The sequence below is a fragment of the Ips typographus genome, linkage group LG3 (genome assembly GCF_016097725.1).
Source record: "Ips typographus isolate SLU linkage group LG3, UJ_Ityp_2.0, whole genome shotgun sequence".
NCBI classification, from domain to species: domain Eukaryota; kingdom Metazoa; phylum Arthropoda; class Insecta; order Coleoptera; family Curculionidae; genus Ips; species Ips typographus.
The window spans coordinates 2,081,672-2,109,506 of NC_138424.1; the positions used below are offsets into that span (position 1 = coordinate 2,081,672).

Genomic DNA, 27,835 nt, shown 5'->3' on the forward strand with positions numbered 1-27,835 from the left:
TTTAAAAGTGGTTATTTTGTCCTTTCCAGTTTTACGCCAATCAAGATTTCTTCCTGTTTCTCCCTGATTCCAGTTAAGCAGTTTCAGGTCGTGGTTTGAGATGGAAAATTTGAATCACAAACTAAGGGTAAGTACTGGAAGCTTAATTGTGCAAGGGGAAGGGAAAATGTTGACTAGTTGACTAAAAAACCTGTTAATATCTAATTAGAAGGTGGATTAGGGATGACTTTTTGATCTTTCAAAATAGGGGCATTTCGTGTCAAGCATTTATATAATGTGTTACAAGTTACATTTACAAGTTGAATAGAAAATGGTTCAATTATATAAAAGAGAACGAGTAACATTACTTGTGTTGGTCAGATACGACAGCAGACTTTTACATCTCCAAGCACGAGAAATATTCAATAATACATTCCCTCATCGAAAACTCATATCTCCATCTACCATATACATTTCTCATTTCCTAATTTGACGTTATCAGGTATTCTAGTCAACAATGAAACCTGTTGTTCTTTGCTCAAAGTTTAAACTCAGATTTCTCGAAACTGCCTGAATAAAACTTTGCAAAACTTTATTTGCTGATCCAAGGAATTTTGAAAAATTAAAAAAATTTATTAAAATCATTACCGATCCATTAGAAAAAATTATGGTGGATGTCGCTGGTCCGAAGACTTATGCCCTAAAAATTCGAAATGACCATCAAGAGATAGATTTTTTAACCTTATGTGATATTCCGAAATTCCATCTTTGTAGCTTTCACCTTGTGGAAAAAGATAGACCGTTTCGAAACATTTGAAATACCCTGTATGTAAATATAGATATAATTATGCGTGTTGTCAAAAGCTTATTCGCATATTACGCCTCCTTCTAGGTGTATTTGACTGAAAATGTTTTTGATAATATGCTATGTGAACGGTTTTGGACTGGAAAGCGCAGAAATTAAAATAAAAACACAGTTAACTCCTGTTCTTGGTTAGTAGAAAATTACACTTTATTTTAGTACAAAAAGAATTACACAAAATATATTAATTTTGTTGTCAAATATAAATATTTAGGTCAGTGCTACCCAACTTAATAAGCATTTTATACACAGCCATGCATATAATATTTACAAAAAATATTCTTTTCTTGGTTTAAATACAAAACTTTTATCAGCGTCATTTATGAATTAGATAATATGTTAGTGCAGTTAAACTAATACTTACTTATAATTTTAAATTAAGGGTGGACACAAGTATAACATCCATCTTAAGTGGAATAACAGCAGAAAGTTAGAATAATTCGTAGAAAAAAATGTATGATCGACTAGACTTGCAATTTGTTAATAACCACAGCTCCATCAGCGTTACTTGGTCCCACTATCCACGTTCTGTAAAGAATCTTTACTGTCGTGGTGGCTTTCGTATTCGAGCACCAAACCTTCGTTGTTCGGTTTGATGGAGTCACTGTCTATGTGCAATTTGATGTCTTGAGGGGCGGCTACCATAGAACCGTGAGGACCTCGCACCAGGTGCGTAACGTCCGAACCTCCAAATTAATAAACGTTTAAAACTCTATCGCTATGCAAATATAAACACTACCTATGTGTTGCTCTTCTCCTAAATGGTGATGGTGATGGTGGTGGGGATGGTGTTGGTGATGGTGCGACAGTTTACCCATGGAGTCTAGTGATTTCAAATCGTGGTCCACTACGTCGTTTGGATGGTGCACTAGTCCCATACCAATATGGGAGCCTATAAATTTGTATGTGATTTGAATTGCCATAATTTGTTGTTCTACTGACCTTTCTGGTGACTTGAAACTGGCTCGGCAGCAAAAGCTTTAGGGGCTGCTTCCAAATCTTTATTGATTTTTTCGTTCTTCCTCTCAATGTCCAAGTAAGAATCGAAATTATCCACTTCAGTGTTCTAGCACAGTTTATAATGTTCTTGTTAACGCTAAAGGGATCAGACATTACAATTTACCTTGTTTTGAGAATTTTCGTAGGTTTCAAACCACTTTTTCAGTTTGTTTTTCAGTTTGATGTCGTTCTCGAAATGTTGCTGATGCGAGTTTTGTGCTTCGTATAAATCTGAAAGTTGTATTGTAAACGAAATGTCTTTGATTATTTTCACCACATTGAAAAATTTTACCTGGATGTATATAGTCATCGTTAGCCTTATTAACATTGTCAGGATCAACGTACAAATGCAAAGGTAGTTCCATTGTGTTGGTATCATTGATAGCGCAGTCTTCGGTACGCACTTTGTCGCAACTTTGACACGAACAATTCATGATCACTTGGATCCGTTTCTGGAGCACCATGGGCATTTCCACGTTGTTCGAATCGGCTTTCAAATTCACCTAAAACTTACAGTTTGACACATTCTAATTTTACAGTGTGACTGGTGAGTTTACGTGGTAACACTTGATGTGCGCTGGTTGGCAGCTGTCGCAATAAGGTCCGATGAGTTCACCAGGTTCAGCGGGTTCGCTTTTGGGGATGCTGTAACTGAAGCACGCCCCCACGCATACATTGTTCTGTATCGTCACCGGTTCGTAGCCGGATGAGGCCACCACTTGTTGAATTGGGGTGGTTTGGCACCAAGAGTGTTTTTCTGGGTAGAGTACAATGTTGTGAACCTATTTTTTTGTGTAAACTATTTATTTTTATTAAGAACAAGCTAGTGAAATCTTACTTTATGTTCCTGGTCAGTATATCCTAACGAAATGCATGATGCTAGGGTTAAGACTAATGGTAGGAGAACCCTGAAACAAGAACGTAGCCTTAGCATATCGCAAACGTGTTTTTCAGTATGTAATATGCTTTTATAAGTTTCGAACGTAGTGCACGTGTCTTTTTGCGTTTTAAAGATTGTAATCTAAAAACTAGAACTTGCAGTACTAGTTTCCGCGATACATGCAAGCGGCCGAGCAACGACAATATTAAATTACACGCGTCCAGGACCGGACTTTCTATAGGTGGTTGGGCAACCGGTCCGGATTAATAATATCGCACTTCGGGGGTCCGAATATGACACTGGAATCAAAGAGGATTATTAATCAAGATTTGAAGGAAAACCAGAATGAACAAATACTTAATTTATTAACATAAATTAGCATTCGTAACCAAGAGGGTTCTTGAAAGCGGAGATTCAACAGGTGTATTTGCTCATTTTAATAATATAATGATTGTCGGCAAAATATTTTTTAAACGTTGGAAAATTTGTCGGCGATACAACTCTTAAAGTTAATTTTATTGCGTATGTGTTGGTAATACTCTGACATGAGCAGGATGCACTTGTACATGCAAGAGAAAGCAGTTAGAGCTTATTAACCTGCTTGCATATGTACGCAATTATTAACGCACTTCAGACACGCCTTATTTTTCATAAACAAAAAGATTTACTAGAAGAGTAATTGGTGTTAAATATGGCAAGCTGACAGGGCGTCTAAAATCAGTTTACACGAGGAGAAACATTGAAATTGTCACGTCAGAAATGTCGAAATGTATGATTTTCATAAAATTTGTAATATCATCCATCAATAACTGTCAAAATGATCAATTAGGGTCACTGCACCAGTAATTAATCGATTTTGAGTAAAGTTACAGAAAAAACAAGTACAAAGTACAAAAAACAAGATTTTTTTTCAGGTAAAGTGAAAATTTTGCATTTACCTTCTTTCTGACAATTTTGTATTTGAGATTACATAACTATTAAAACCCAAATGATGCTGCATTTTTTGCATTATTTCAGCGTTCAAATAGGTCGACAAACTCACAATCCTATTAAAAATTACTTTAATTATAATACACAACTAGTTTTTATTTAAACGGTTTTTAATTATTATTCTGTTAAACACAAATTGCACTTAAAAACTTTAATTTATGTATAGTCGATTCACGATTTTTTTAAATTTACTGTATCCTAAAGCGTTCCATTCTGAGCGTTGTCACATATTTCAGTTTGAAACTGAGAGAAGTTGACAAGCTTTGTATTTAACTTTAAAATATTTGAATTTTAGCTAAAAAAGATTGAACAGCGGTTTTTGGAGATTGCGTTATGTATGCATTGTCAAACTTAAGCCTCCAGAATTTGGTGGTAGCATTTCCTCCGCATATTTTCAAATGTGACAACACTGCGGCCCATTTGAAATAGTGCATTTTTAGGGCTTTGAACGTACCAAGTTGGCTCAATTTTCTGTTGAAACTTTTATCAGTTTCGGCATGTTTAATTTATCCTTACGAAAGCACATTTTTGATCAACAATATACAAGGGACAAAGTGTCATTATGGATAGGGTAGATCCGAAAAAATCTTGAAGAAACTTTGGTTTGATGATGTTTTTTTCTGATACACCTCTGATCAACTATTTTTAGCTTTTCAGTGCTTGATCAATTTCTTGGTGTCTTCGTACCTTTAATCGTTTTTCTATCTCGTTTTCCTCTAATTTTAATGAAACTAGTGTACTTCTTCAAGTGTTACCTTTCTAAATAACTGGTGTGTGCATCTACTACAAAAAACAACGTTATTTACATATTTGCCAGTACTATAAAAGAAAAATACAACTTCAAATCTTTTAGATTTATATTCACTTTATCAAGAAGACTGCTTGAACTAACCTGACCAGTTTTAAATATAAAAAACATTTGCTATGCTAGATTTATCAGCAGAATAGAATACCTTGTAAATTTGCATATAACAGTGTGCGCATGAGTCACGACTCTAACTTTATTATTATTTGCGGATTTTGTAATTGTTGTATTACTAGACTCTAATTGTGATTAACGAGCTAGCGAAACACTAAAACTGCCAGCAAAGATCGTAACTTGCGGAATTACTGCTGCCTGTATGTTTACCAGGAAATTGTTGATGTTTTACATTATTTGTGTTGTTTTTACCAGCTTGATAGAACAATTTAAACCCATAAATAGGTCAGCAACTTTCTCAGTATTGTATATAGCGATCCGCAGATGGTTTTCAGAGAGTTTCTTGTCTAGTCGTTCATCGAAATCCCTCGGTGCTTACACATTTCCGGGAATTGTTTAAACAATAATAATTCTAGTAGCGGCCCACCACCAGTTCGATACTCACATTTTGATGGTTCCCAGCTGGTAAAACACGAGTTTAATTGATTGAGTGACCGAATTCACCACTAATTAAACGTCATAACACGACAATTTCCTGTGCGGTTTTTTCTTTACGACAAAACAGCAGAGAGCGAATCGAACGGACAGCGAAATCGACCACGAAAGGTCAACTTGCGAGAATCGACTGAGAATAGGAAACTATATACTCGCAAAGGTAGCTTGTGATCTCGTAAAAGGAACACCTGTTCGAAAGGTGCGAGGTTCTGACAAAAGAGGCGGGATTATTTGAAAAAAAAAACGCTTTCTATAATAGTTCATCCCTACATCAGTTCTAATGATCTTTGATGACAAATGTAATTTTCTGATTCTTTTGTATCTGAACCACTAGGAAAATTAAGAGTTTGGTAACAATCAAAATGGTTTAATGTCACTTTTGAAAACTCTGAAGAACGGATATAAGAACAGTTTTGTTTAATTATAATCACTTAACTATTATTGCAACAATCTTAATTATTATATTAAAGATATATTTACTCTGATGGGTCATAAGACTTGCGTGTATATAATATGTACGTGAACGACAGAGCCGCTTTATGTTGTGATGTACAAGATTAACAATTATGTATATTAGCAATTATTAGCGTTAATTAGTTGTGTAGAATTGTAACATAGACGTTTGAAATTCACCTTGTATATAGAGATTAAATAAGCAGGTGTTTTAGTGGGGTTCTCAATTTCAGCACTACCAATTCTTTGTTTTTGGCCACCTTAATGCCTGGAATCTTGAGAATAATATCATCATTATCAATTTGTCATAAATAATAGGAAAAAATCAATTGCAATAAAACCCATAGAATTAACCAATATCTAATTTTATTATTGCAATAAAATATACAATAAGAACTGAGTAATACAAATAAATAGAACGTTTTAATATGCCGTTGCGAAGGAAATCACATAATTTATTTAAATATTTTTGTTCAAACTTTTAGATGCTAAATCTGGCAACTAAATGATATATAAGGAAAAGTTTTTTTTTTGTAATTTTGATCAGTTGGAACCCGCTGTAATTTTACTTTGTGCACTTTTCTTACACTAAGCAAAAAAACAAAAAAAAAACAATCTTTAACACTGGTTTATATAAATTATATTTATTTTTGGCTTCTGAAAGAACCTGCTCTTACCCCCGCTGTAACTTTTGTTACTTTTAAGACTAGTATAAATGGTAAATTAAATACACAGACGCTTTAGTCCCGGCAATCCATGTTAAGCTAGCTTCTAGGTAGTTTGAAAAATGTAATACAGTTAGCTTAAGATGCATTTTTAGGTCAATAAATCACTAAGCGGAACGCCCGAATGCCAAATTAGGGCTCGGCCAGCTAAACTTCGCTGTCGATCGAGTTGTACTTAAGGAAAAAGGCCCCCTATTCAATTTGACATTTCACAACTGCACACAGTGTGTATCATTTTCGAAAAAAATCTTCACGTAAATATCTACAAAACAAAACCGGTCAAAATGGCAGTATTGCAAAAAACTGCATTTGGCTTTGTTATTCGGAAATGGGACACACTGTACGCTAAAGGTTCAAAGTTTAATGTTTTATATACAGGGTGGACCATAAGTAATGGGACATAGAGCTACAGCATATTCCTGACATCAAAATAATACGATTTAGCGAAATTGTTCTATACCGAAAATTAATATTAAGAAAGATACAGGGTGTGAAAGTTGAAATTTTATTTTTGTTTTTTTATCATATCTTCACGGTCGTTTGATATAAATTACTGAAAGTTGGTATAAAGGGGTTTTGGCAGGCGTTAAATACGATGCTTTCATTTGTTTTGTAGTAGCTGATAGGGGGCGCTAGCTGCAACCATATCCGTTCCTTCAAGAGACTCTAACTTTTTTTTACGGAACTGAAACGACCATATGCTCTCAAAACATGATTCTAAGATGTTTTCTATGTAAAAAAGGTATACTTGTTGTAAGTCTTAAAAGTTGACTGTTTTCGAGTTATTTAATGTTTTATTATTGCATGCATTGTCGTATGTTAATACGATATGTGCTGTATACCCTTAAGTTACACACATAACAGTTTCTGTATGTAAATTTGACCGTTTAAAAAATGTTTGTAAACTTTAAAATAAAGCTGGTTGTTATGAACGCCCTTTTTGTTTTTGTATCAAATCCTACTTAGAATTTAAAAAAAAATTGTAATTAAAATCTGCTGTACATGTAAATGCATGCAATAATAAAAGATTAAATAACTCGAAAACAGTCGACTTTTAAGACTTACAACAAGTATACCTTTTTTACGTAGAAAACATCTTAGAATCATATTTTGAAGTCATATGGCCGTTTCAGTTCCGTAAAAAAAAGTTTGAGCCTCTTGAAGGGACGGAGATGGTTACTGCTAGCGCCCCCTATCAGCTACTACAAAACAAATGAAAGCATGGTATTTTACGCCTGCCAAAACACCTTTATACCAACTTTCAGTAATTTATATCAAAAGACCGTGAAGATATGACAAAAAAGCTAAAAAAAAATTTCAACTTTCACACCCTGTATCTTTCTTAATATTAACTTTCGGTATAGGACAATTCAGCTAAATCGTATTATTTTGATGTCAGGAATATGCTGTAGCTCTATGTCCCATTACTTATGGTCCACCCTGTAGATAGGTCCACTGTTAAAGGACTCACCATTAAAGTGTTTTTTTTTATGACGGATCGTGGAGGTACCAGATACTCGAACGAGTTTAAAGTGTCTTTAATCAGGTCAACTATACCGGGTGACTCAAAAAAAAAATGAGCTGGCTGACTCTAGGGAGTTATGCAATTGAAATTTGAATCACCTTGTGTATGGACCCGGCTGAAAGCTGTCGAGACTTGTTATCTGTATCATCATATAATTATTATTGATTTTGTCATCTAGCTAAGTATTCAAAAAACATCTAGACCACCGAAACGGTCGTCGAAATCACAATTATTGTACTCCGACGTTGCCCGGAAAATACTTTTAATTTTATTAATACAGCATTTGACAATTTGCCATACAACGCACGTAAAAAAATCAAATAATATCGTCTTATATGTTCGACTCGCGTTATTATTATTTCTTAGTATCTACCGCCGACCTATTCAAGTAGTATACAATATAGTATATAAATATGCGTGGGAGCTCGAAACTAAACGAGCACTCTAAGAAAATAAAAACAATTTAGATAGTTGCCCTAGATAATATCAAAAACCAAACTAGCGCTATATAATTTTACAAAACTGCGCGGCGATATAATAATTTTTTTTTAAAAATACTCTCCTCGAATTTTCACGTCGATTAAAACACATGGAATGAGGCGAACCCTACCTACTTACCTAGCTATCTAAAAAAACCTATCAACGATGAACGACATTTACATATTACAAGTAGGTATTACAATAAATTACCTAAACAAAGCATTCGGTATATAACAGTAGTAATTAAATACCCAGAAGCATTGCCCCTTTCATCTTGTCCAATCCAAAGGGGAAAAATGGAATGTATGTACTTTTAGGCTTACTACAGAACAATTCCGTTTCTAAAGGGATTGAAATTTTGTGCGTTTAATTTCATGATGGAAGTTGATCGTTTTGGAAGCACGCTTGATGCCCTTTAGAACACTCAGTAACACAACAATTAGATGAAAGAGACAATTCTTTAGGATGTATATGCAAAAAGCTGATAAATATGCAAGTAAGGCTACGAGGACTGGTAGATTGATAATCAATTAGAAGAGATATTCAAAAAGTTTTGGACAGCACAAGTTGAATTTACATTGTTTTGTACAAAACTACTACTTTAGCGTGCTATATTTGTTACATAACATTAAAAATCCAAAGAGCAGTCAAATCGCAGGGAACGGAATTCTCAACCGAAGTGTTGATAGAATGTGGCAGAAGCAGCTGACAATGGCGGGCTCCTGCCACATTCTACAGGTTTTTCTCTTGATAACTCCCTTCCCTTTTTACAAAAATACACACCCAGGTCTATTACTCATGAATGCATTCCTTTTGGCAGTCATGGACCTTGAAATGAAGACTTAAATTGATTTGGAGGATTCTACTGAAATTTCTGTAAGAAAAATTTGAAACCATCTTCAGGGAAGCTAACTTTAATGATTCTCCAGGTCTCCCCATTGATATGACATTCTTTTTAGAACAATTTTAGTTTTTTACACTTTACTTCGGTTTATTAACCAAACCAAAACTAATTCAATTAATTTTCGTTTATTGGGATGTAGTAAAAAGTATTTTCAACATAATGTGAAATTCTATTTCTCCTACAAAGTTTTTTGGTGCACAGAGACTAAAATTACAAGAAGCGAAAATACATGAGTAACTCATTTTTGAGCAATTTGCCTATTCAGCCGCTCGTAGCCTTGCCATGTAAAACTGATTTAAACATTCAATTTTACTATTTAAACTGAGCGTTTTTTCAAATTTTGCTTGCAAATTTCATCAATTCAAACTACTGCAACAGCACTGAAAATTCACAAGTATGTATTTAATAACTTTAAAATTGCGAAAAAAGTGCATAACAACTAAATAACAACGTATCAAAAACGAAATATCGGTATCGTGTACTGTTCCAATTCTGTCACTTGACGGATACCTGTACCCCTACCGAAAATCCCACCCAATTTCCAAGTTGACGCGCGTCAATTCGACAAAATCACTATTTGTCCTATATAATTAGATTTTTTTACATGAATGGCAGCATACTAGCTAAGTGTAACAGCATCTTTAGGGAGTTTGACCATAATCGCCTCAAAGGGGCGTACCTGAGTGCTAAAAAGTGCCACATTACCATCACTCCCACTACTTGCAGTAATCGGTAGAGAATGTACAACTTGGAGATTTGCCTTCGAGCTTTGGGGATTGACGACGTTTCTTCTTTGAATATAAACCTAAATTTCACCATTAGTTGGTTCAACATGTAAAAAAAACGTCACATACCTTCTGATCCCCAAAATGTAGTCCTCCAGGTACACTTCCCAATCAATTTTGGCCACATCGAAACAAAACTCCTTCTTATCGTACTCGTTTAAGGTCGTGCTCAATTTCCGCACGTTTTCGTCGTCAAACTCCCACTGATGCGTGGTGAAATACTCCAAACAGTCGGCCGCTTTGCTCAACTTGTTTTGGACCTTCACCATTCTAAAAATCACAACCACAATCAAATGATTAAGTCCGATCATGATCCCAAACGTCATACATTGGTTTGCCTCCAGTCATCCACACCATAGAGTCGATTACGTAGGCGGGCATCCAGTGCAGAAAACATCGTTTGATCGCGTTCACTGGTCTGGAAGAGGTGACGGAACCGTCCGGGTACCAGCTGATTCCGGTCAGAGGGTGTTTTCGCAGGTACTTGAAGCAAATTTCCACGAAGTGGTTCCATGTTATTGATTTTCTTTGGCCTGAAATATGTTCCATCATTTGGATTTTTTTTTTTTTTGGTAGATAGACAAATAGTACGAAATAGAGCTTTGGTTAATGTGATCTTATGTAGCGATTTACAACTCTAGAAACGTTTGCACGGATATATTCTTAAGGGCACCCTAGGCTAAGTTTCAATTTGACTGTGATATTTTGCATGTGACCTTTGTCACAACAATACATTGATCAACTAACAAACGTGAAGAACTAGAGAGACAAACACATTTAGATCTTTCTAATTGGGTTGGAATGAAATTGATTAGAATTAAATTAAGAATTAAGGGCGCTAGGGCCTATCAAAACTTGGATAATCGGTTCTGACTTTAGATCACACATTATCATATTCTTCAATTTAGTTTCATTATATTTATAACATTGCCAACGCGCAACTAAAGTTATAGTAACGGACCTTAGAACTGTACTAAAAAAATATCACGTGATTACCGGCAATAAACAATATGATGTCATGTAAGCGTGCTGGGCACACACCAGTTTCTTTCAAATCTCTCGACGTTGCCAAAACATTTCAATCGAAACTATTTATTACAACCTAACCATCGTTTAAAACTGATGCGGTAAGTATCGACAACGTTGCAATTTTTATTGAAGATCCATATTGATAATCTCGTAATTAAACGATTCATATATACGCAGAACCGTAACTTGACCCAGAATCCCAACTATTCCTTTGTACAGTTTTAATGAAAGAACCCATAAAAACGTTGAGAGAAGGCCAGTGTCGTTCTAGGTCGGCGGCACATCACCAAACCAAAGATAGAGGTGGAGAAAGTGCCAAACGAAAGCGAATATGCATAAATTTTTAAGCAAACATCAAATAGACGCACTATTCTTACCTGTGACGCAGTTGTATATGGGAATTTCTTTAGTTTTGTTGGCGGATATCCGCCAGGCGGCTACGATCATCAAATTGATTACTGTGTCCACGGGCACCAGGTCCGCTTTTTTGGTCTTGTCGCACAACATTGTTCTGAATAGTCCTTTTCCAGCAGCCGCAATTATTCCTACAAATTTAAACAATCGTTAATTGACTTTCTAGAAAAGAAGATGAATAACTTATACCAGTTGGTCCATTCCAGTTATCCACCCATCCTTTGAGTGGTCCATCTTTAGTGCTTATTACTATACTAGGTCGGACAATGACCAGAGGTAAATCTCCTTTGTTGTCCTTCAACCAGCATTCCGCCAAGGCTTTGGTAAAGGTGTAAGTGTTGGGGCGGTTGCCTACCAACTTAGGGGTAAGTGAATCGACCAGATCCTCATCCAGGGCATCAACTAGAGACACTATTCGGTCTGGATCGATCGATGGGGGGTAAATTACTTCTTTGACTTCCGGACGATCGCAATTGCAGTAGGCCGTCGACACATGAATCTAGATTTACACTCTGTTACTAAATCAAGTCATGCAAAATGAAAAAAGAAAACAAACCAAAGCTTCCAGATTTGACATTCGTTTACACAGTTCCACTAATCGCTGCGTGCCCAACATGTTTATCGTTACGGACAGTTTCAGTTTTTCGTCAAATTTCACTGTGGCGGCGCTGTGGAACACGACATTAACGGACCTGGACAGGAGGGCTCGGTCGTTTTGGCTTATGTCCAGTTCGGGCTGCGTTATGTCGCCCTCTATTGGCAGTACTTTTGACAGGTCAGTTGGCCGTTCTTTACGGAGTGGATCAAAAAGCTGAAAATGTTTTTTTTATTATTCCACTCACAGTTTTTTCGTGCGCTGACAAAGAGCCTTTGTTTCACGTTTTGTGTGTTAAATTACCATCCAATATGGATACAATTTTTATGCTGATTTTATGGTACAATTTAAGCAATATTTTTCGACTGCGCTCTACATAATAGTATATTATTCAACGAGCTTTTTATGATAGCCATTAATCCCTAAGGGGGATGTTTACGTCACGAGCCGCAGGCGAGGGACGCAAATCTCCCGTGGGATTAATGGCCATAAAAAACGAGGATAATACTATACTTTGTCCACGACCACTGTCCATTACCACTAATGCCAAGTGCAGGCAAATTAGAAGTTGATACTCTTTTATGTAGATAATAAATAATATAGGTAATCTCTCAAATCCGCCATAACAACTGAAATGTCAAACTCGATATGATTAGGATCGCGTTTAGAATGGCCGTCGGTGTACAAGTCGTGACAGAATTTGGGAAAAAATGGATCACGTGAACAATTTATTTACATAACTATATGGTGGCATGTGACAAAGGCCACGGTGCGCACACCAGCCCTATTTCTGAACGCACCCCCAGCGTTGCCGCCTACGACCACAAAGGCACTGACGTTGTCAATGTCAACTTAAAAAACCACAGAACTAAGGACGGTCATACACCAAAAATATTTCAAATATAAATTATGGAATTTACCTAATGATTTGGCAAACTCCTGTACTGTGTTATTGCGGTGTATTTGTTAAGAAAATGGTATTCTGAATTAGCAGTAATTGCAAAGACATAAGTGGATGTCTACATGCAAGAAATACCGCATATCCCATGTTTTATGCTTGGTGTGCAACCACCTTTAGGTCGAGAGGGAATAATGATCATTATTCCTCTTCATTAATCCCTCTGACGCTATATGACCTTCATTTAGCTTCTGTCAACACGCTGAATATTGGTACATTATTGGTTGGTCGTGGACAAAATGTTATAATACCACAAATATCTGCATGAATTTTATAACAACCATAATCATCTTGTCACTATCAATGTCAAAGTATTAAAGCAAATAGCATGTTTAAAGTGATGTAAATAGTTTTCTGTCTCCCACTGGAAAAGCCTATGAAATATACTATTTTGTCATAAAAGCTCCTAAATTTGCTTTCGTGTTTTTTAAATTTCGAGTTATTTGCAGAAATTCTCTGAAATCTCGGGATAAAAGGTAGAAACGGTAAATTCGCTACCTGTATCAACCCATTTCCGTTAAGCATCTAAACATGTCCCGGGTGACATAAATACATAATATTGCCGTGGTCTGGCGCTTGCCACGCAAACAACTTTCTTTTAGTTTATTCATAAAGAATCCCGCTAAATGATTCACGTCTCGTTCCCTTAGATACGAATTAATTATCGTTTATATCGCTATGCGGTGTGCTGATAAGACTTTGCCAAACATTTGCGTTTCCTTTTATAACTGGGCGAGCATGTATCGATCAAATACGGAAGTGAAAAATTTGGAAAACATATGATAGTGCCGATGCCAAACTTTCATTAAAATGAAATCAATACGTAGGTAAAGTGAAATAACAATTTGAAGAATATGTACTTGGACTTGTACAGGGTGTCTTCCTGTTTTCTACTAACAACTTCGCAGTTATCTATTTAAATAAAGCTTCAGTGACAGACATTTTTATGTTTTCAAAGAAACACCCTGATTGTCAGTAAAACAGGAACTAATTGAACCGTGACATAAAACTGTCATTAAAAAGACGCTTATCATTCGACGACAAGGTTAAGTATTGTTCGTAAATTATTACATAAACCACAAAGAAAATTAAAGTAAACGTTTTAGTTCAATAAAATTGACCAGACAAAAATTAAGCCGTCACTCAAATAGATAATAAATAAAATAACTAATATTTAGGCAATAAACAATAATAGTTTAAGAGATTTACGTACGGGTGAACACAATAACTGTTGGAGCCTTTCCTGAGCGTCTTGTCCTTTTTTCGGTCTGATCAGCAGGTAAATTTTGGACACGCCCGGGCAACTTCTGAGCAGTTTTTCCAGCAGCACCTGCATTAAATTTTATTAATCACAAATTCAATTGAAATGTTAATCCAGTTACCTTGCCCATAAAGCCCGTGCCGCCGGTAATAAAAACGGTTTTTCCGTTGTAAAATTCGGCGACCGAACTCTGGACGGACGCCACTGGTCCGTTCCCGCTTAGTGACGCCATTGGCAGGACGTTTGATGCGGTACTGGAAGCAAACTCCTGGATCACCATAGAGGACGCCACTTGGTCTGTTAAACAAATAGAACCACCTCAAGTTTTTAGACATTATCATTGATCATATTGAATCCAGTTAAGTGCAATATTAAACACAAAATTCATGTTTCAGCTTTGGTGGACTGAAAGTACACAATTAGGGGTTACCTGCATAAATAAAAGGTTTAGAGGCAAGAGTGTCATTAATAATCAATGAAATGCGTGGGTTGTTACTACTTATAGGCGCTAAAAATAGTTTGCCTTGAAACTGTCGCCATTATCAAAAGAAAATAGACTAGTTAATAGTCGATTATTTCGTGAATTACTTTTTGAACTTAAAGGTTTTAATAATACAGCAGCACGTACCTTGCGTGGTCAGCACTCCTTCCTCTTTCCCACCCCGATCATTGTCATTAAATTCCAAAATTTGGACGTAGAGCTGGTTATTTGCGAAAGAAACTCTCCGGAAGTAAAAAAAATGGAAAACTACCTTGATGCTGTCTGGTTTTCGTATTAAAATTGGAAATTTCCAGTTGGAAGGATTTGCTGGGAACCAACTCGCCCTTTTAGCACGGTTTCAGATTGGCGGTGCGCTTGCCTGCAAATAAAATCATTTTGTCAAATTGACATGTTGACACTGACAAAAGGTTGGTTTGCAGATAAGTGCCTATCTCGTTTTGACAAAATAAGTTAAAATGAGATGGAGGACACTGTAAAGTATTAAACACAGCTATTGGCCATTACCCTTAAAATGTCAATGTCACGTGAGCATTCAACCAATAAAAGCCAACCATTTTCGATTTTCAGTTGGAAACCAGTTTGAAATTGCCTCTACGAACAGACCTAAAATTCTCCTAAATGGTTGCAAACGAAATATCGACAGCTATTGGTTGAGTGTTGACTCAACGTCACAGTTTTCTTTAGTAGCATTCAACCAATAGCAGTCGATATTTTAGTTGGACTTGCGAACATGTCACTTGTATCTAATAGTAACCAATTCGGAGGGTTCTGACTCTGAGTTTTGTTGACTACGCTGTGCTTAGACCTATTTTGGGGTCTGAGTTCACTAGAGTGTTTACAATGTCTAACTCATTCTGATAAAACAAGATGACCTATGTTACTACAGTTTAAAACTCAGGTTAATACTTTCGGCAAAATACGCCTAAAATGTTGTTTGAAGGTTAGTGCAAAACTATTTTCCATTAAACGTGCCAATCAGTGATCATTAAAAAAAAAATTAAATTAAATATTGTTTTTATGATAAGTTTGTACGTTTTGCAAATAAATTATAAAAAACGCCTAAAATGTTGTTTGAAGGTTAGAGCAAAACTATTTTCCATTAAACGTGCCAATCAAAGTGAGTGATTATTAAAAAAAAATAATTTAAATGAAATTTTGTTTTTATGATAAGTTTGTACGTTTGTACTTATAGCAAATAAATTATAGGTAATTTACATGTCGTAAGTACCCACTAGACTTTAGAGAAAGATAAAAATGAACAATTCAAAGCAATTCTGCTAAATACAAAATGTAAATGGAACAGTATTTTATCATTACTTTAAAACTTTTTGTTTGAAAAATCAGTAATTTCATAAATAAACAAAAATCGGACGACATTAAATTTACACTCGTCAGCATATTATTTTCTACATATTCTATTCCTATTAAATCCAATATTTAAGCTTTATGGTATCTGAGAGGAAGCAGACTAGCGTCTTCTTCAATAAACGAAAGGAAAGTTGAATTACCGTTGGTTTACCTTAAACTTGAACTTTGGACAACCTGATCATGGTGCTTTAACTTAAGTAATGGAGAAATGTTTCGCATTCGGGTCGAATTCTTTTTAGAGCTTTTTTAAGTCAGAAATTTGTTTAACTTTTGTGTTTAAATGTGTAGGAAAACTACATAACAAGAACATTATACAAAACATAAATATTATAGTTTATAAAATAAAGATCACAAACTCAGTATGATTATTTTCTACTATGAGAACATTTGATATTTCCAAAACTAAAAATATTATTTTTGTTTTTCGTTCATACAGAATCAAGTAGTAGTGAATTTACCTTTTAAAAGAAAATCCAAAATCCGAATACCCGGTGTTGAACTGTGTGAAAACACTTTTTGGACTATCGCGTTAAACGAAAGTGTGAAAGCAACCACCAACTCGTCGCATCTATTCGACACTAAAACGAATACGATTCGACTGTTTGGTATCACCCGGTATTCCGTCAAATTTCTTTAGCTGTTGCTTTCTTGGGTTAGTGGGGTAACTCGAAAGACCATAGTACAGCGATTAAGTAGGTTAGTATAGCGGTTAGTTCGGATCATTCGACGTACCATCGATACTATATACAGGGTCAATGTCTTTAAGGTGGTCTAGGTTTAGAAGGTCAATGTTAGAAGTGGAAAGTCACGATAGCGAGAGGTTAGAAAACCAGTTTTTCCTTCATCAATCGACTGGGCGTATGCGGATGATTTCAGTTATATCAGACTTTAATTTTTTTCCATATTCAAAGATGCAATTTAGAAAAAAATAATATGATTATTATTAAAAATATATTTTTTTTTAATTCTTATACAATAGTGTCTCAAAGTACTTACTTGTAAACTGCAGTATCACATTTAAATTATCAGATAAACAATATAAGTCACACTATTAAAACTATAAAAACGAAAACCATAATTACTTCTTCATACAAGAAAAATAGACACATTTGCCCTTGTAACTTTAGTATGTGTAAGAAACATAATTTTTCTAATCAATTATTTCTGCGTACATTTGTGGTTTTGAACTGTAATTTTTTACTCAGTATATTTTATAATATTCATGAGTAAATAAATGATTTGGAATTAACAGAATTGTTTAACATTAAATAATACTAATTCCAGTATAAACCATAAAGAATGGTAGCTTGTGTTACACTTGGATTAAATTAGTACAATTAGAATAAGCAAACAATAAATAATAATGTTAATCCTGAACCATTGTTTTTTATATTAATAAACTTTCAGTCTTTAAAATTCACATTCTAGCAAAGCATACAGATGGATCAATTTGTGTTTGCATGCACGTCATCAATCAATTCTTAACCTTGTAGCATACACATGTATTATAATGCCAATAGACATTCGTTTCAGTTTAGTTTGCCTTTTTCAGCATACTTGCGTCTGAAGAAATGAATGAAACCACATTGAAACTTCAAACTAATTCAGATCAGTTTGACGTACATTTCAAAACGGGCATTAATGGGACATTCCTAAATTTTTATTTAATAATTAATTAAGAGAAATTTGTGATAAGCTATCTCTGTGTATGCTCCATAAAATAAAATGTTTTGTTTAACCCTCAAATTGCTGACCAGTTGCAACTACTCCCTAATGTGTTAATATCTGTCAAATTAAATCAAAATCTAACCTCAAAATGTGTGCAAATGCAATCATTGAAATAAGTAGTCTAATAGTCCAATAATAAAATTGTGTAACTAACAATCCAGTCGATGAAAGTCTGACAACACTGTCACGAAGTTTTGGCTTACCAGACCTTTTATTGGGTTTTCTATCTTTGTCTCGCGCATGCAATTATCGATGTTTCTCTGTCAATGACACGGGGTTTTCCTATGGCTAGTTTTTGTTTTACCAAACCTGTATGTTACGATTCACATGCTCTCGTATATTTATATTTGGATACCGAAAAAAATAATAGAGGAATAAACCTGACTCTGCCTATACAGGGTGGACATTTAATTCTCCGAGAATGACATTTTTTGCAATACAACATATCACAGAAAACTGTAATGTGGTAAAATTGTATTTTTTTAGTGAAACACTCTTTTGGATTATAAGAAAATTTTCGTTACTGAATGCAATATGATTTGGTCACATGATCACTTTACCAAAAACTTTGATTGATAACGTCACATCCGGTATGGTAGACTGACACATGTCATTTATGAAGTTATTCTTTATATTTGTCGGGAGAGAATCTCTCCTTATTCTTCAAATCGTATAAATAATTTAGATATTTTCTTACCTGTAAGGCAACACGGTTTTTGACATATCCAGAAAACATCAACTAAAGGCGAATTTAGTGTATTAACCTGAGTTCTAAGCTGTAGTAACATAAGCCAGCTTTTTTCATCAGAATGAGTTAAAATGAGACAGGCAGTGTAAACTCTCCAAACACTTACGTCAAAATACGTCTTAAGTTCCGTTCACTCGGACGATCAGTTATCACGTGACTGCACTAATCGTACACAATGGAGTGTCACGAGACAATGGTCAAGTTTAAGGCTAAAAAGAAATAATATCCATGAAAATTGAAAAAACCTATCTTTATAAAAATAATAAAACAGTAACTCACTTTATGACCCCTAATTGACAGAAACAAAGAGAGAAGATACAGAATTTACATTTATTCAACAGAGAAGAAGCTAATTTCATACCTTTTTTAGTCGTCTAAACGTCACTCAGCTAATGTCACTGTCACTGTTAATTTAAGAGTTTTTACCAATTTGGCGTTTAAATTAAACTCCTACAACTAATAAAACCAGTTTCTCACTGTTTGCAAATATAAATTATAAGATCCCAGATAAGATCCAATCAGTGAATTATAATAAACATTACTCACCACTATTATTAAACCTTAACTGAGGCTAGTGAGGCTGTGATGACTTAAACTCCAGCTTAAACTAAGGTGAATCATATTCTGCAAACAGCAAACCCAGCTCAGTTTCAGTTGTAGGTATGTATTTAATGCGATTTATCTATCTATTGTTTAAGTGTCTTATGAAGTATAGCACTTTGATCAACCAGAAAATCTTATCGGAAAAATGACAATAATTCCTTGTCTGTAACATTATTGATATTAGATAATAATTTGGTTTAGTTTCCAAAGACGGTAAGATAACACGTACACTTTCCATATAATACAGATAACAGAAGAAAAATAGGTAGGGCAGGCACCACACCAGACAATCCAACTTTTCAGGTTAGAATTATCCAGACGTCTCCCTATTTAACCCACTTCGAGGGGGTTGAACTTACCCGTGCGTAATCGTCGACAATAATGCGGTTTTTACTAATGATTTCATTACTAAACGATACAACGTCGATTAGCGTAGAAAAACCCCCACCAAGCCCATTCATAAAGCTTACCTTCTTAGCCAGTATGGACCGGCTGATATCAGCCTGGAATTGTCGGGAGCCGAAATAACCGCACCGAACCGATTTGATCTGTGAAAAGGGGGCTCGCGCACGCACCGCCCCGTTACTGTTACGAGATTTTCTAAGCGAAACTGAAGCCAGAAAACGGATTAGAAAAATACTTTCCTGAAAAAATCGATATATTAATGCCAAATGCTTAGAAATTTGGGCGAGTTTTCACTGTTTCCCAGGGTCGGCCGTCGGGCGACTGCGGTGTGCGGCCGCAATCGGAAAACTCGTCATTTGTGTCGCCATCTATTCGTCTTATCCTCCCACTAAAATCCTGCAAATTACAGAAACTTGACTCAATTTGTTTTCTATACAGGGTAGAACCAACTTTTAATGAAAGTGGCTCAAGCATTGTTGCAAAAAGTCAACTAACGTGTTAGATAAAGTGGTAAAAAGTTTTAAAATGTGTAATTGACAACAGTCTAGCCAATAAGGTCGCCATATTTAGGCTTTTCGGCTTTTCTAAATTATAAGGAGAGAGAAAACCATAGGAAATCAATGCTCTCGACAAAGATGGAAACAACATTGTGACAGGTGTCAACAGTTCAGCCAACTCTTAAATGATGTTTGAGCGTTTTAAAAAAATTGACAGATTTCAAGTTTTGCATTGAGCTAGCTAAACTAGCTTTAAAGAAAACAGCGTCACGTCACATCTGTCAAAACGACTGATCATGGAGCTCCAAAAGTTTAATTGAATTTTAACTCATTGTACTAGTTTTAAGAAAGTTTTTTTTTATTTTATGGCTTCATGGAGAAGATTTTGATAGTTTCCAAGTTTGACAGATTAAAATAAACAGATACACGTCACGACTATCCAATTTTAAACAAGTTTTGTACTTTCTGACGTGTTACCTGTCAATATTTAGTTTATGAAGCTATAAAGTAATTGTGACATAGTTTAACACTATTTTAAACGCTTTTCAAGTGATTGTTTTAGTTTAATAGTTCTAGGGCTACAACTTTGTCAGTTTACACGTTTGAACCAGAGTTACACGTTTGCCTTCCTGACAGTTGATCACGTGACTACTTTATCAGAAACTCTGATTTATATCTCGTGATCAACTCAAATTATGTCAGCGGATTTGAATTGATTTTGTATTTTTATGTAATAACACATAGTTTAAGCTAATTCTTGTTTTGACTGTGATTTTTTCCTGCTGATTTGTTACATGCAAATGGCCGAGTTAAAAGTGCCGTTTATTGATAAGAATTAAAATCAAATTTATAGAATCATGGAGAAAAAGTTGAGTCTTTTTTTGATCCAGATAATTAAAGTAATAATAATTATTTCACTTTATTTATCTGCAAATAAAAATTAATAATGGTGGTGGTTATTAAGTCCACTGTGGCGCCATCTATCACTGTGCCCGAACTTTTCGATACGCCAGTATATTTCAGTTACAGAAACCTTTATCTGCCAGATAAAGTTTAGTTGACAAAAAATTATACCAGCAAAAAAAACAACTCAAACTTCTGCATTACAACTTAATGTAGTGACTCTAATAAAGTCTTTATCTAATTAAAATTATTACACTTTTTCAGCAATTTTTTTTAGTTTTTAATTAATTGAGAGTGTATAAAAGCAAAGTTAATTGCTAATCCAAACCAGGAAAAATTTAACAAAAATAAAATAAATAATAATCTTGACACAAATTTAACATCAACATAAAACAACGTGTTCTGCCATTACAAATGCGTGGTAAAAATTTGAAAATCGGCGGGGTGCAAGCTAAAAAGAGAGGGAACGATTGTTTACGCGAAAATGCCGTGCCGTGATTGGCAGTTGGGTTTTTGGCGCGCTACTACAGCGACGCCGTGGAACGCTCACGAAACTGCCGGTCAAAGCCAACTAGTGTGTTTGTACGGTAAGTCGATTTTCGTTTCGTCTCAATAATTTTTAATAAATTGTCGGATTTTTTGACGATTTGCACGCATTTTTTATAAAATAATAGTTTTTCCACGTGAATTTATCCGGGGGTTGGGGTTTTCATGCGTTTTCCTGGTCGCGAGCAATTAATTTTCGAAGGAAATATTAGTCGATTAAATTCTGGCATGGCCGCCTCGGCTGTCGTTGCAAGAAGCCAAGAGTGGTCGATTACAATGTTTGAAAATTAATTTCTCTGATTTTACGAGATGAATTATTCTGATTTTGTCACTGAATTAAAGGTGATTTTTGGGTTTATCGAATTTTCTAATGTTTTCCCGCGGGTTTCATTTGTTTCGCTTGGAAAAAATTTGGGTGTTGCCTGACATTTTAATATTATATTATTTTGAGTGTGGCGCGCGCGGTATTTTGTTATTTCAAACATTTTTATTCTGTTTTACCTTTGTTTTTGGGTGTTGCCACCTATTCTTTTTGACGTTTACATGGAAATATCATTAATTTTTGGTTATAACGTCATAAAACGTCCATGATAATTTTAACGTACGCAGTAGAAAACTTTCTGTTTACATTGCGCGTATAAATAAAAGAATTGAAAATTAATACTGTCAAGGCAAGCCAATTTTATAATGCACTTATTCGACGTTTTATTAGTCCTGCATATTTGTATTTACGCGGGCCAGTTATAATAAGGCCTACCTATTGATTTTCTATTTTGAGAAAGTGAAGCTAGGGCTCAACTTTCAAAATGGAGCGTACTCACGTACAGGCAAGATGGCCGTCGTCTGCGCCTCGCTCTATTTTCCGTACTGCTCTCGTTTTTTTCTCTTTCTTTTCTCCCCACCACCACGTATTGGTATTTTTCTGTTACTTCCTAGAATGGAGGTCATTGCCCTTATTTGAATGGTGATTTTTTTTCCACTTATAATATTGTATTCGTTTAGATAATGATTATCCAACTGGCTATTTGCGACCCTGAATATTCTAGAATGTAGTTTGTTGTCTGTTGGGGTGAAGTTAGGTCATAATGACGTTCGCCATTCTAGTTGATTGGTGGGAAGTGATCATGTGACATCAAAACACGCTTGACAGCTTAAATATTTCAGTCAGCTGACTTAAGGTGAGTTCTCATAACCGCGTTTTACGACTTGCGTCTGACGTCACTTATTTCCTATTGGTAGAAGCAAAATTTGAAAATGACAGCCCGCAAGAAGCTGAAAGTCTGCTTGCGTCTGTTTTTAGTGTTTTGACGTTTTGGTCGAAACATTCGGCAAAACTGAAAAAAAAATTAATGAATACATTGAACACGGCCGTCACAGCACAGAGGAGGTATGATTCGTTTTTAGGTGGCAATTGCCATGGAAGTTTGAGAATGAAAGATATTTCCATTGTCTTTATTTCCATTTATCTTTGATTCCAAGGCGACAATGAAGAAAAACATGCTGAAATGTAGTTGAATAGCAGAACACCTATTTAAAAGTGTTAAGTTAAAAAAATACACAAAACATTAACAAATTGTCACAAGTGACAGCAGGTTTTACACCAAAAGTTTTACCTCAAAGAAATTTAAACATTTATTATTTATCAAATTTTATGCCTCAGATAAATTCATGAACTTCTTGGTGATTTGATTTTACACTTATCAAACTTTCATGTCAAAGCTGTCAATGAAAACAGTTTGACCAACCAAACCAAGTGAATTTAGTGTTTAGGTGGTAATAATTACAGATTATTCCTATTTGTTTTTCTGGTATTTTTGAAATTTTGTAATCATCCTGAATTCTACAGCTCTCACTCTCACTTTTTCGTTTTTGTCTATTGGCAGTTGGCATTACGTAAAACGGCAAGTTTGATCAAATAAGTTGAATGAAAATAGAACCTGTCCTATTCGGTAAAAAATTTGACATAAAATTTTGTTTTACTATTGATTGTCATATTGTGATAAGGTTGTTTTCAAAATTTTGTTTTCTGTTTGTATTCAATAGAATATAGTGATAATACCACTGAGGAGTTATTATTTCGGTTTTTTTTTATTTTGAAACGGTAGACTGGTTTGCCAAACCTGTTTTTCCTGCCATTTTTACAGGGCAAGCCATTTTCAATGTACACTTCCTTCAAGAAATTAGATGATTAGATTTTATTTATACCTCTAAATTAACAATTAAACTAAATTTGCATTAAAGACAAATTAACTAATTTTCTTAAAATTAAAGCTACACGTTTATAGGTATATGACATGCTATACTTAAAATTTACACTAAACTAAAATTAATCTTAACTTTTCCTTCATTTCCTGTTTATCGTATTACTCCATATCTCCAATTTATGTTCCATCATTGTCCTATATGGAGGCAAGTTTTGGTTGTTATTTATGTATTTTTAAGTACTTTTTGTACAATTGTTAAGCAATTGATATTTATGTCTTTCAGTTGAGTATTTCTTTAATCAAAATGTCAGACGACGCATCTTCAGCTCCCGCCAAAAGAGGTCGTAAACCGGCCGCCGAAAAAGCTGAAAAGACTGAAAAGCCTGAAACCAAGAAGCGCACCAAAAAGGTAACAGTTTTTTTTTGGGTTATTCAGCTTTAGTAATTAACAGCTAAATTTGACAGGAGGTGGCAAAAAATGACGCTGAAGTGGAATCTGATGAAGCTCCACCAGCGAAACGAGGCCGTGGCCGACCAAAGGGCACGAAAAAGAAGGCCGCAGCCAAACCTAAACCAGCCAAAAAGGCGACCAGTAAGTTACCTGACAGATTATTCTTGACTTGAACTTAATATTACTTTTGTTTCAGCTGGAGGCCGGCGCGGGCGACCAAAAAAGAAAGAAGAAGAACCAAAATCCTCGGAAGAAGACGGCGAGGAAAACGATGACGAGGACGCCGAGGAGGGTGATGACGAATAAATAAAATTATCAAACCTAACCAGATTACGTTTGTGTTTATAAAGACGTGTTAAGATCCGGTCAGAAGTGGGGGAAGAAGTACATTAAAAAATTAAACGTTTGTTGTAAAATATCTCTTTAGCGTCGTTCACGATTTTCCTCCATTTCTGATCTAATTAAATTAGACAATTCCATTTAAATCCGTAGTATAAAACATATTTATTTTGTATTCGAAGTGTTACAAAACTTCATTGCATTTAGGGTTTAAGTTTGACGTTGAAGAGTTGGGAGTCTCAAAATAACGTATCATTGATACAGATTTTCTTAAAATAAATTAAAACTTTAAAAGAAAACAAAGTGTATAAATGTAACTTTATTTAATAAAAATCAGCAACAAAATTCCAGTTATATTTACATAAATTTCTTGGTTACATCCTTGATTTATTGTAATAAATTTACCAGATTTGACGACAAATACTAGGTGAACTCGTCCCGAGGTCGGGTCAGGTGGAATCACAAAAAGTAAATAAATAAAGTCATAAGGAAAGAGTTTAGACACGGATCCAGTACATGGATGAACGGATTCTAGTATAGTCGGGTAATCCTTCAACGGGACCAACGGCTGCTACCGCGGGACATCTACGATTTTAAAGTATTAAAAACCGTTTCGGGCAAAAACGCCATCTATTGTCTTACCTGTCGTACAAGTACTTGTACATGACGTCTCTGACATTACGAGCGGTAATGCTGCTTATTCTATGAGTTAGTTCGTGGGGCGGCAATCGTCTTCCGTAACACAACAATTGACGACCTGTATTACAACAAATTTTAATTTTATAATAATTATATTTTTAACAGACTTACCAATATCTTCACACACTGCGGTGGAGGTGTCCAATTGCAACAAAGTGTTGGCGGTTAAAAGAGCCTTGGCCCTTTCCACTTCACCTTCGGTTACGCTAGTGCACAACCTCATAAATTCTTCCTGGATATTAAACACCATATCGGCAATCTTCAGAGGCTCGGCAACAAAGTAGATTCCCCAAAGGCCAGTATCCTAATAAACAGCAATAAATATTCCATACGTTTGATAAATTAACGCGAACTAACCTTGTAGCAGGTGTTGAAGCTTTGGAATGAGTGACACAGGTCTTCTTCGGCGCTGGCGCGTGCCAAGCTGGTGGCGTTTTGTTTGGCGGAAGCCTGAGACCTGTCCCAGGCGCCCAATAAAGTGGAAGCGACCATTAAAGTCAAAGTGTCAGGGTCGGACCATCCAGCACCTTCAACTGCGAGCGCAACGTGAGCTAACGGTAAAGAATCGTCGCGAACTCGGATTTCGGAGCCGGTAAATCGGCAAGGTGTTAGTCTAGGAATTTCTCCTGGATAAGTGTTGTCTGAAATTCACCAGCTGTTGGAATAATTCCTTTTTTCACTCTAAATCAACACTCACTAAGTTGACCCAAATTGCATTCAGCTAATTTCACTAAATCTTCATGGCAGACACCACCAGCACCAGCCACAACAATACGACCGGACTTGTAGTGATTATCTAGGTAGTTTCTTAAATCAGTAGCATTGATGGAACGAATATTGGCGGTAGGGCCTGTTGAGTGTTTAATATTGTCTTTAGTGAATAACACTAAGCAACAGTACAATCCTACCCAAAATTGTGTTGGCCAAGGGAGTACCCTGATAGGCAATGGCATGTAAATGGTCAAAAACAACCTCCTGCAAATTTGACTCAACTTCCTGCATTTCTCTTAAAATTACTCCTCTTTCTCTTTCAATTTCAGATTCTCCAAGTTTGGCATTTTGAACTATATCAGACAGAATTTCAACTGCCTAATTCACAGAATTTTAAGTTAAACTCATGTTACACCCCAATTAATTGAACAATACCTTTGGAACATCTTTGGATAGACACTTAGAGTAATACACAGTTTGTTCTCTGCTGGTGTATGCATTTAACTGGGCTCCTAAGTCCTCAATTTCAATCTCCAGTTGGCTCTGGGTGCGTTTGCCAGTTCCCTGAACATACACACAAATAAAAGGCAAAAAATAGCAAACATTATCATTATAAGAAAAAAACCTTGAAAGCCATATGCTCCATAAAGTGAGCCACTCCATTGTTTTGGGCATTTTCATATCTGCTACCAGCATCAATCCAGATACCTACAGTGGCAGTTTGGGAGCCCCAATCTTCAGTTGCAACTCTGATTCCTAAGCAACAAATTATCTATTTAACTATCACAAAAGCTAAGGCTTAAAACAAATGTTTGGCCTCACTGGCCAAATGCAAAATTAACACACTTATGGTAACATTAACCTTTCCTAATCAGCAGTAAAAATAAAAGATTAACAGCAAAGTGACTGATGCAGCAATTAACTTGTTTTTGAATATAATACTGGCCTGCCTTCAGTACTTAAAATTAATTTTACGTACTGAAGAGCATTAAGCCTTGTATTGTTCCCCTATTGAAAATGCTTCTAATAAATAACCAATAACTAAAAAAATCTATTAGTATTACATCACACTGGCTCTAAAGTTTCTACACTTACCATTATTCAAAGTGGTAACTTTGGTAGGTGGGACGTTCAGTGAAACCTGTTTAGCTTCAGCTGCAGCTGTGGAAGCCTTCCTGAGGGCCTAAAAAGGTCCAAATAAGCAAGTAAATACTAGAGAACCCAACTTTGGAGGTTAGAAATTCAGTTACGTAATTTGGCCAAGGGAACCTGGCCAAAGGGCAAAAAGGTTTGGTTGCATAATGAATCTAGTAGTTATAACTGAGTTATGGAATAGATGAATAATATTTTACCTTAGTTACGTTGGTGTTTTTGGATAATTTAGCCACAGATTGGGACAATTTTAGGATCGACGCCATTTTTTCTGCCCGTCTGCCGATGATTTGAATGACGTATGCCACTAATGGCATATACTACAAGTCTGACATTTGACAATTACAGTCATGTAGACATAGACTAGTATACTAACTAGATCGGTTACGTCTATAGAGGAACTAGGAAGAGATTATTGTTAAACTCTGGTTAAACATATATTTGTGATTTATGAATAAATGTATAAATAAAACTCAAATACTTTTATACATATTTATATTATAATATTACTATTATAGCGTATATAAAAATGCATTATACAAACTTTATTACCGTAATTAATTTAGTTCAAAACCAATAATGTTTGAGCGAACTACATTAATAAAATAATAAACCATAAAACTTTCATGCAACATGCAATTAATTTTAATTTAATCTAACACATAGCAATAATATGCCATATACTAATAATCAAGAATGAAATGAACGCATTTTTGATTAAGTATA

At 35.2% G+C, this 27,835-nt stretch overlaps 4 protein-coding genes across 13 annotated transcripts; 1 reads left to right on the forward strand and 3 right to left on the reverse strand.

Annotated features, from left to right (window-relative positions):
• Window positions 1-85: 85 nt before the first annotated feature.
• LOC145726635 (uncharacterized) lies at window positions 86-24,892 on the forward strand. 5 transcript variants are annotated; one of them, XM_081975821.1, is made up of 4 exons: window positions 86-127; window positions 24,041-24,166; window positions 24,223-24,349; window positions 24,405-24,892. In XM_081975821.1, exons 1-4 carry the CDS (start codon window positions 101-103, stop codon window positions 24,512-24,514), a joined length of 390 nt encoding a protein of 129 aa, XP_081831947.1. In that variant the 5' UTR covers window positions 86-100; the 3' UTR covers window positions 24,515-24,892. The 5 variants fall into 5 exon arrangements, with proteins under 5 accessions (XP_081831947.1, XP_081831950.1, XP_081831949.1 ...); XM_081975824.1 differs by lacking the exon at window positions 86-127 and adding an exon at window positions 19,122-19,259; XM_081975823.1 differs by lacking the exon at window positions 86-127 and adding an exon at window positions 21,564-21,594.
• On the reverse strand, window positions 962-5,267 carry LOC145726633 (uncharacterized). Its single transcript, XM_081975818.1, has 8 exons — window positions 5,075-5,267; window positions 2,679-2,748; window positions 2,398-2,622; window positions 2,133-2,343; window positions 1,965-2,071; window positions 1,784-1,907; window positions 1,581-1,733; window positions 962-1,527 (listed from the first exon to the last, which is right to left on the reverse strand). Coding segments are annotated over exons 1-8 (1,074 nt in total). The 5' UTR covers window positions 5,077-5,267; the 3' UTR covers window positions 962-1,345.
• On the reverse strand, window positions 5,927-19,941 carry LOC145726631 (putative fatty acyl-CoA reductase CG5065). Of its 6 annotated transcripts, XM_081975813.1 has the most exons (11): window positions 19,673-19,941; window positions 18,706-18,808; window positions 14,882-15,113; window positions 14,375-14,550; window positions 14,206-14,322; window positions 11,996-12,250; window positions 11,629-11,938; window positions 11,403-11,570; window positions 10,325-10,529; window positions 10,066-10,266; window positions 5,927-10,016 (listed from the first exon to the last, which is right to left on the reverse strand). In XM_081975813.1, exons 4-11 carry the CDS (start codon window positions 14,531-14,533, stop codon window positions 9,812-9,814), a joined length of 1,620 nt encoding a protein of 539 aa, XP_081831939.1. In that variant the 5' UTR covers window positions 14,534-14,550; window positions 14,882-15,113; window positions 18,706-18,808; window positions 19,673-19,941; the 3' UTR covers window positions 5,927-9,811. The 6 variants fall into 6 exon arrangements, with proteins under 6 accessions (XP_081831939.1, XP_081831937.1, XP_081831942.1 ...); XM_081975811.1 differs by lacking the exon at window positions 18,706-18,808; XM_081975816.1 differs by lacking the exons at window positions 18,706-18,808; window positions 19,673-19,941 and adding an exon at window positions 19,146-19,170.
• On the reverse strand, window positions 24,854-27,466 carry UQCR-C1 (Ubiquinol-cytochrome c reductase core protein 1). Its single transcript, XM_081975817.1, has 10 exons — window positions 27,310-27,466; window positions 27,053-27,140; window positions 26,583-26,713; window positions 26,393-26,521; window positions 26,155-26,335; window positions 25,944-26,096; window positions 25,604-25,887; window positions 25,358-25,550; window positions 25,190-25,304; window positions 24,854-25,132 (listed from the first exon to the last, which is right to left on the reverse strand). The coding sequence occupies exons 1-10, from the start codon at window positions 27,424-27,426 to the stop codon at window positions 25,045-25,047; spliced, it is 1,479 nt and encodes a 492-aa protein (XP_081831943.1). The 5' UTR covers window positions 27,427-27,466; the 3' UTR covers window positions 24,854-25,044.
• Between the last annotated feature and the right edge of the window lie 369 nt (window positions 27,467-27,835).

Excerpts from the sequence above, each read along its gene's own strand:
- LOC145726633 (XM_081975818.1), bottom strand. Across the intron at positions 2,623-2,678 it reads ATACTGACCAGGAACATAAA|GTTCACAACATTGTACTCTA; the intron begins GTAAGATTTCAC and ends ACAAAAAAATAG. Across the intron at positions 2,344-2,397 it reads CGCACATCAAGTGTTACCAC|GTGAATTTGAAAGCCGATTC; the intron begins GTAAACTCACCA and ends TGTAAGTTTTAG.
- LOC145726631 (XM_081975811.1), bottom strand. The coding sequence starts at position 14,533 with ATGGTGATCCAGGAGTTTGCTTCCAGTACCGCATCAAACGTCCTGCCA. Across the intron at positions 12,251-14,205 it reads AACAGTTATTGTGTTCACCC|CTTTTTGATCCACTCCGTAA; the intron begins GTACGTAAATCT and ends AAACATTTTCAG. Across the intron at positions 11,571-11,628 it reads TAACTGGAATGGACCAACTG|GAATAATTGCGGCTGCTGGA; the intron begins GTATAAGTTATT and ends TTAAATTTGTAG.
- LOC145726635 (XM_081975820.1), top strand. The coding sequence starts at position 21,863 with ATGAATTATTCTGATTTTGTCACTGAATTAAAG. Across the intron at positions 21,896-24,040 it reads ATTTTGTCACTGAATTAAAG|TTGAGTATTTCTTTAATCAA; the intron begins GTGATTTTTGGG and ends TATGTCTTTCAG. Across the intron at positions 24,350-24,404 it reads ACCAGCCAAAAAGGCGACCA|CTGGAGGCCGGCGCGGGCGA; the intron begins GTAAGTTACCTG and ends CTTTTGTTTCAG.
- UQCR-C1 (XM_081975817.1), bottom strand. The coding sequence starts at position 27,426 with ATGCCATTAGTGGCATACGTCATTCAAATCATCGGCAGACGGGCAGAA. Across the intron at positions 26,336-26,392 it reads TATCCAAAGATGTTCCAAAG|GCAGTTGAAATTCTGTCTGA; the intron begins GTATTGTTCAAT and ends TCTGTGAATTAG. Across the intron at positions 25,133-25,189 it reads TACAAGTACTTGTACGACAG|ATGTCCCGCGGTAGCAGCCG; the intron begins GTAAGACAATAG and ends TTAAAATCGTAG.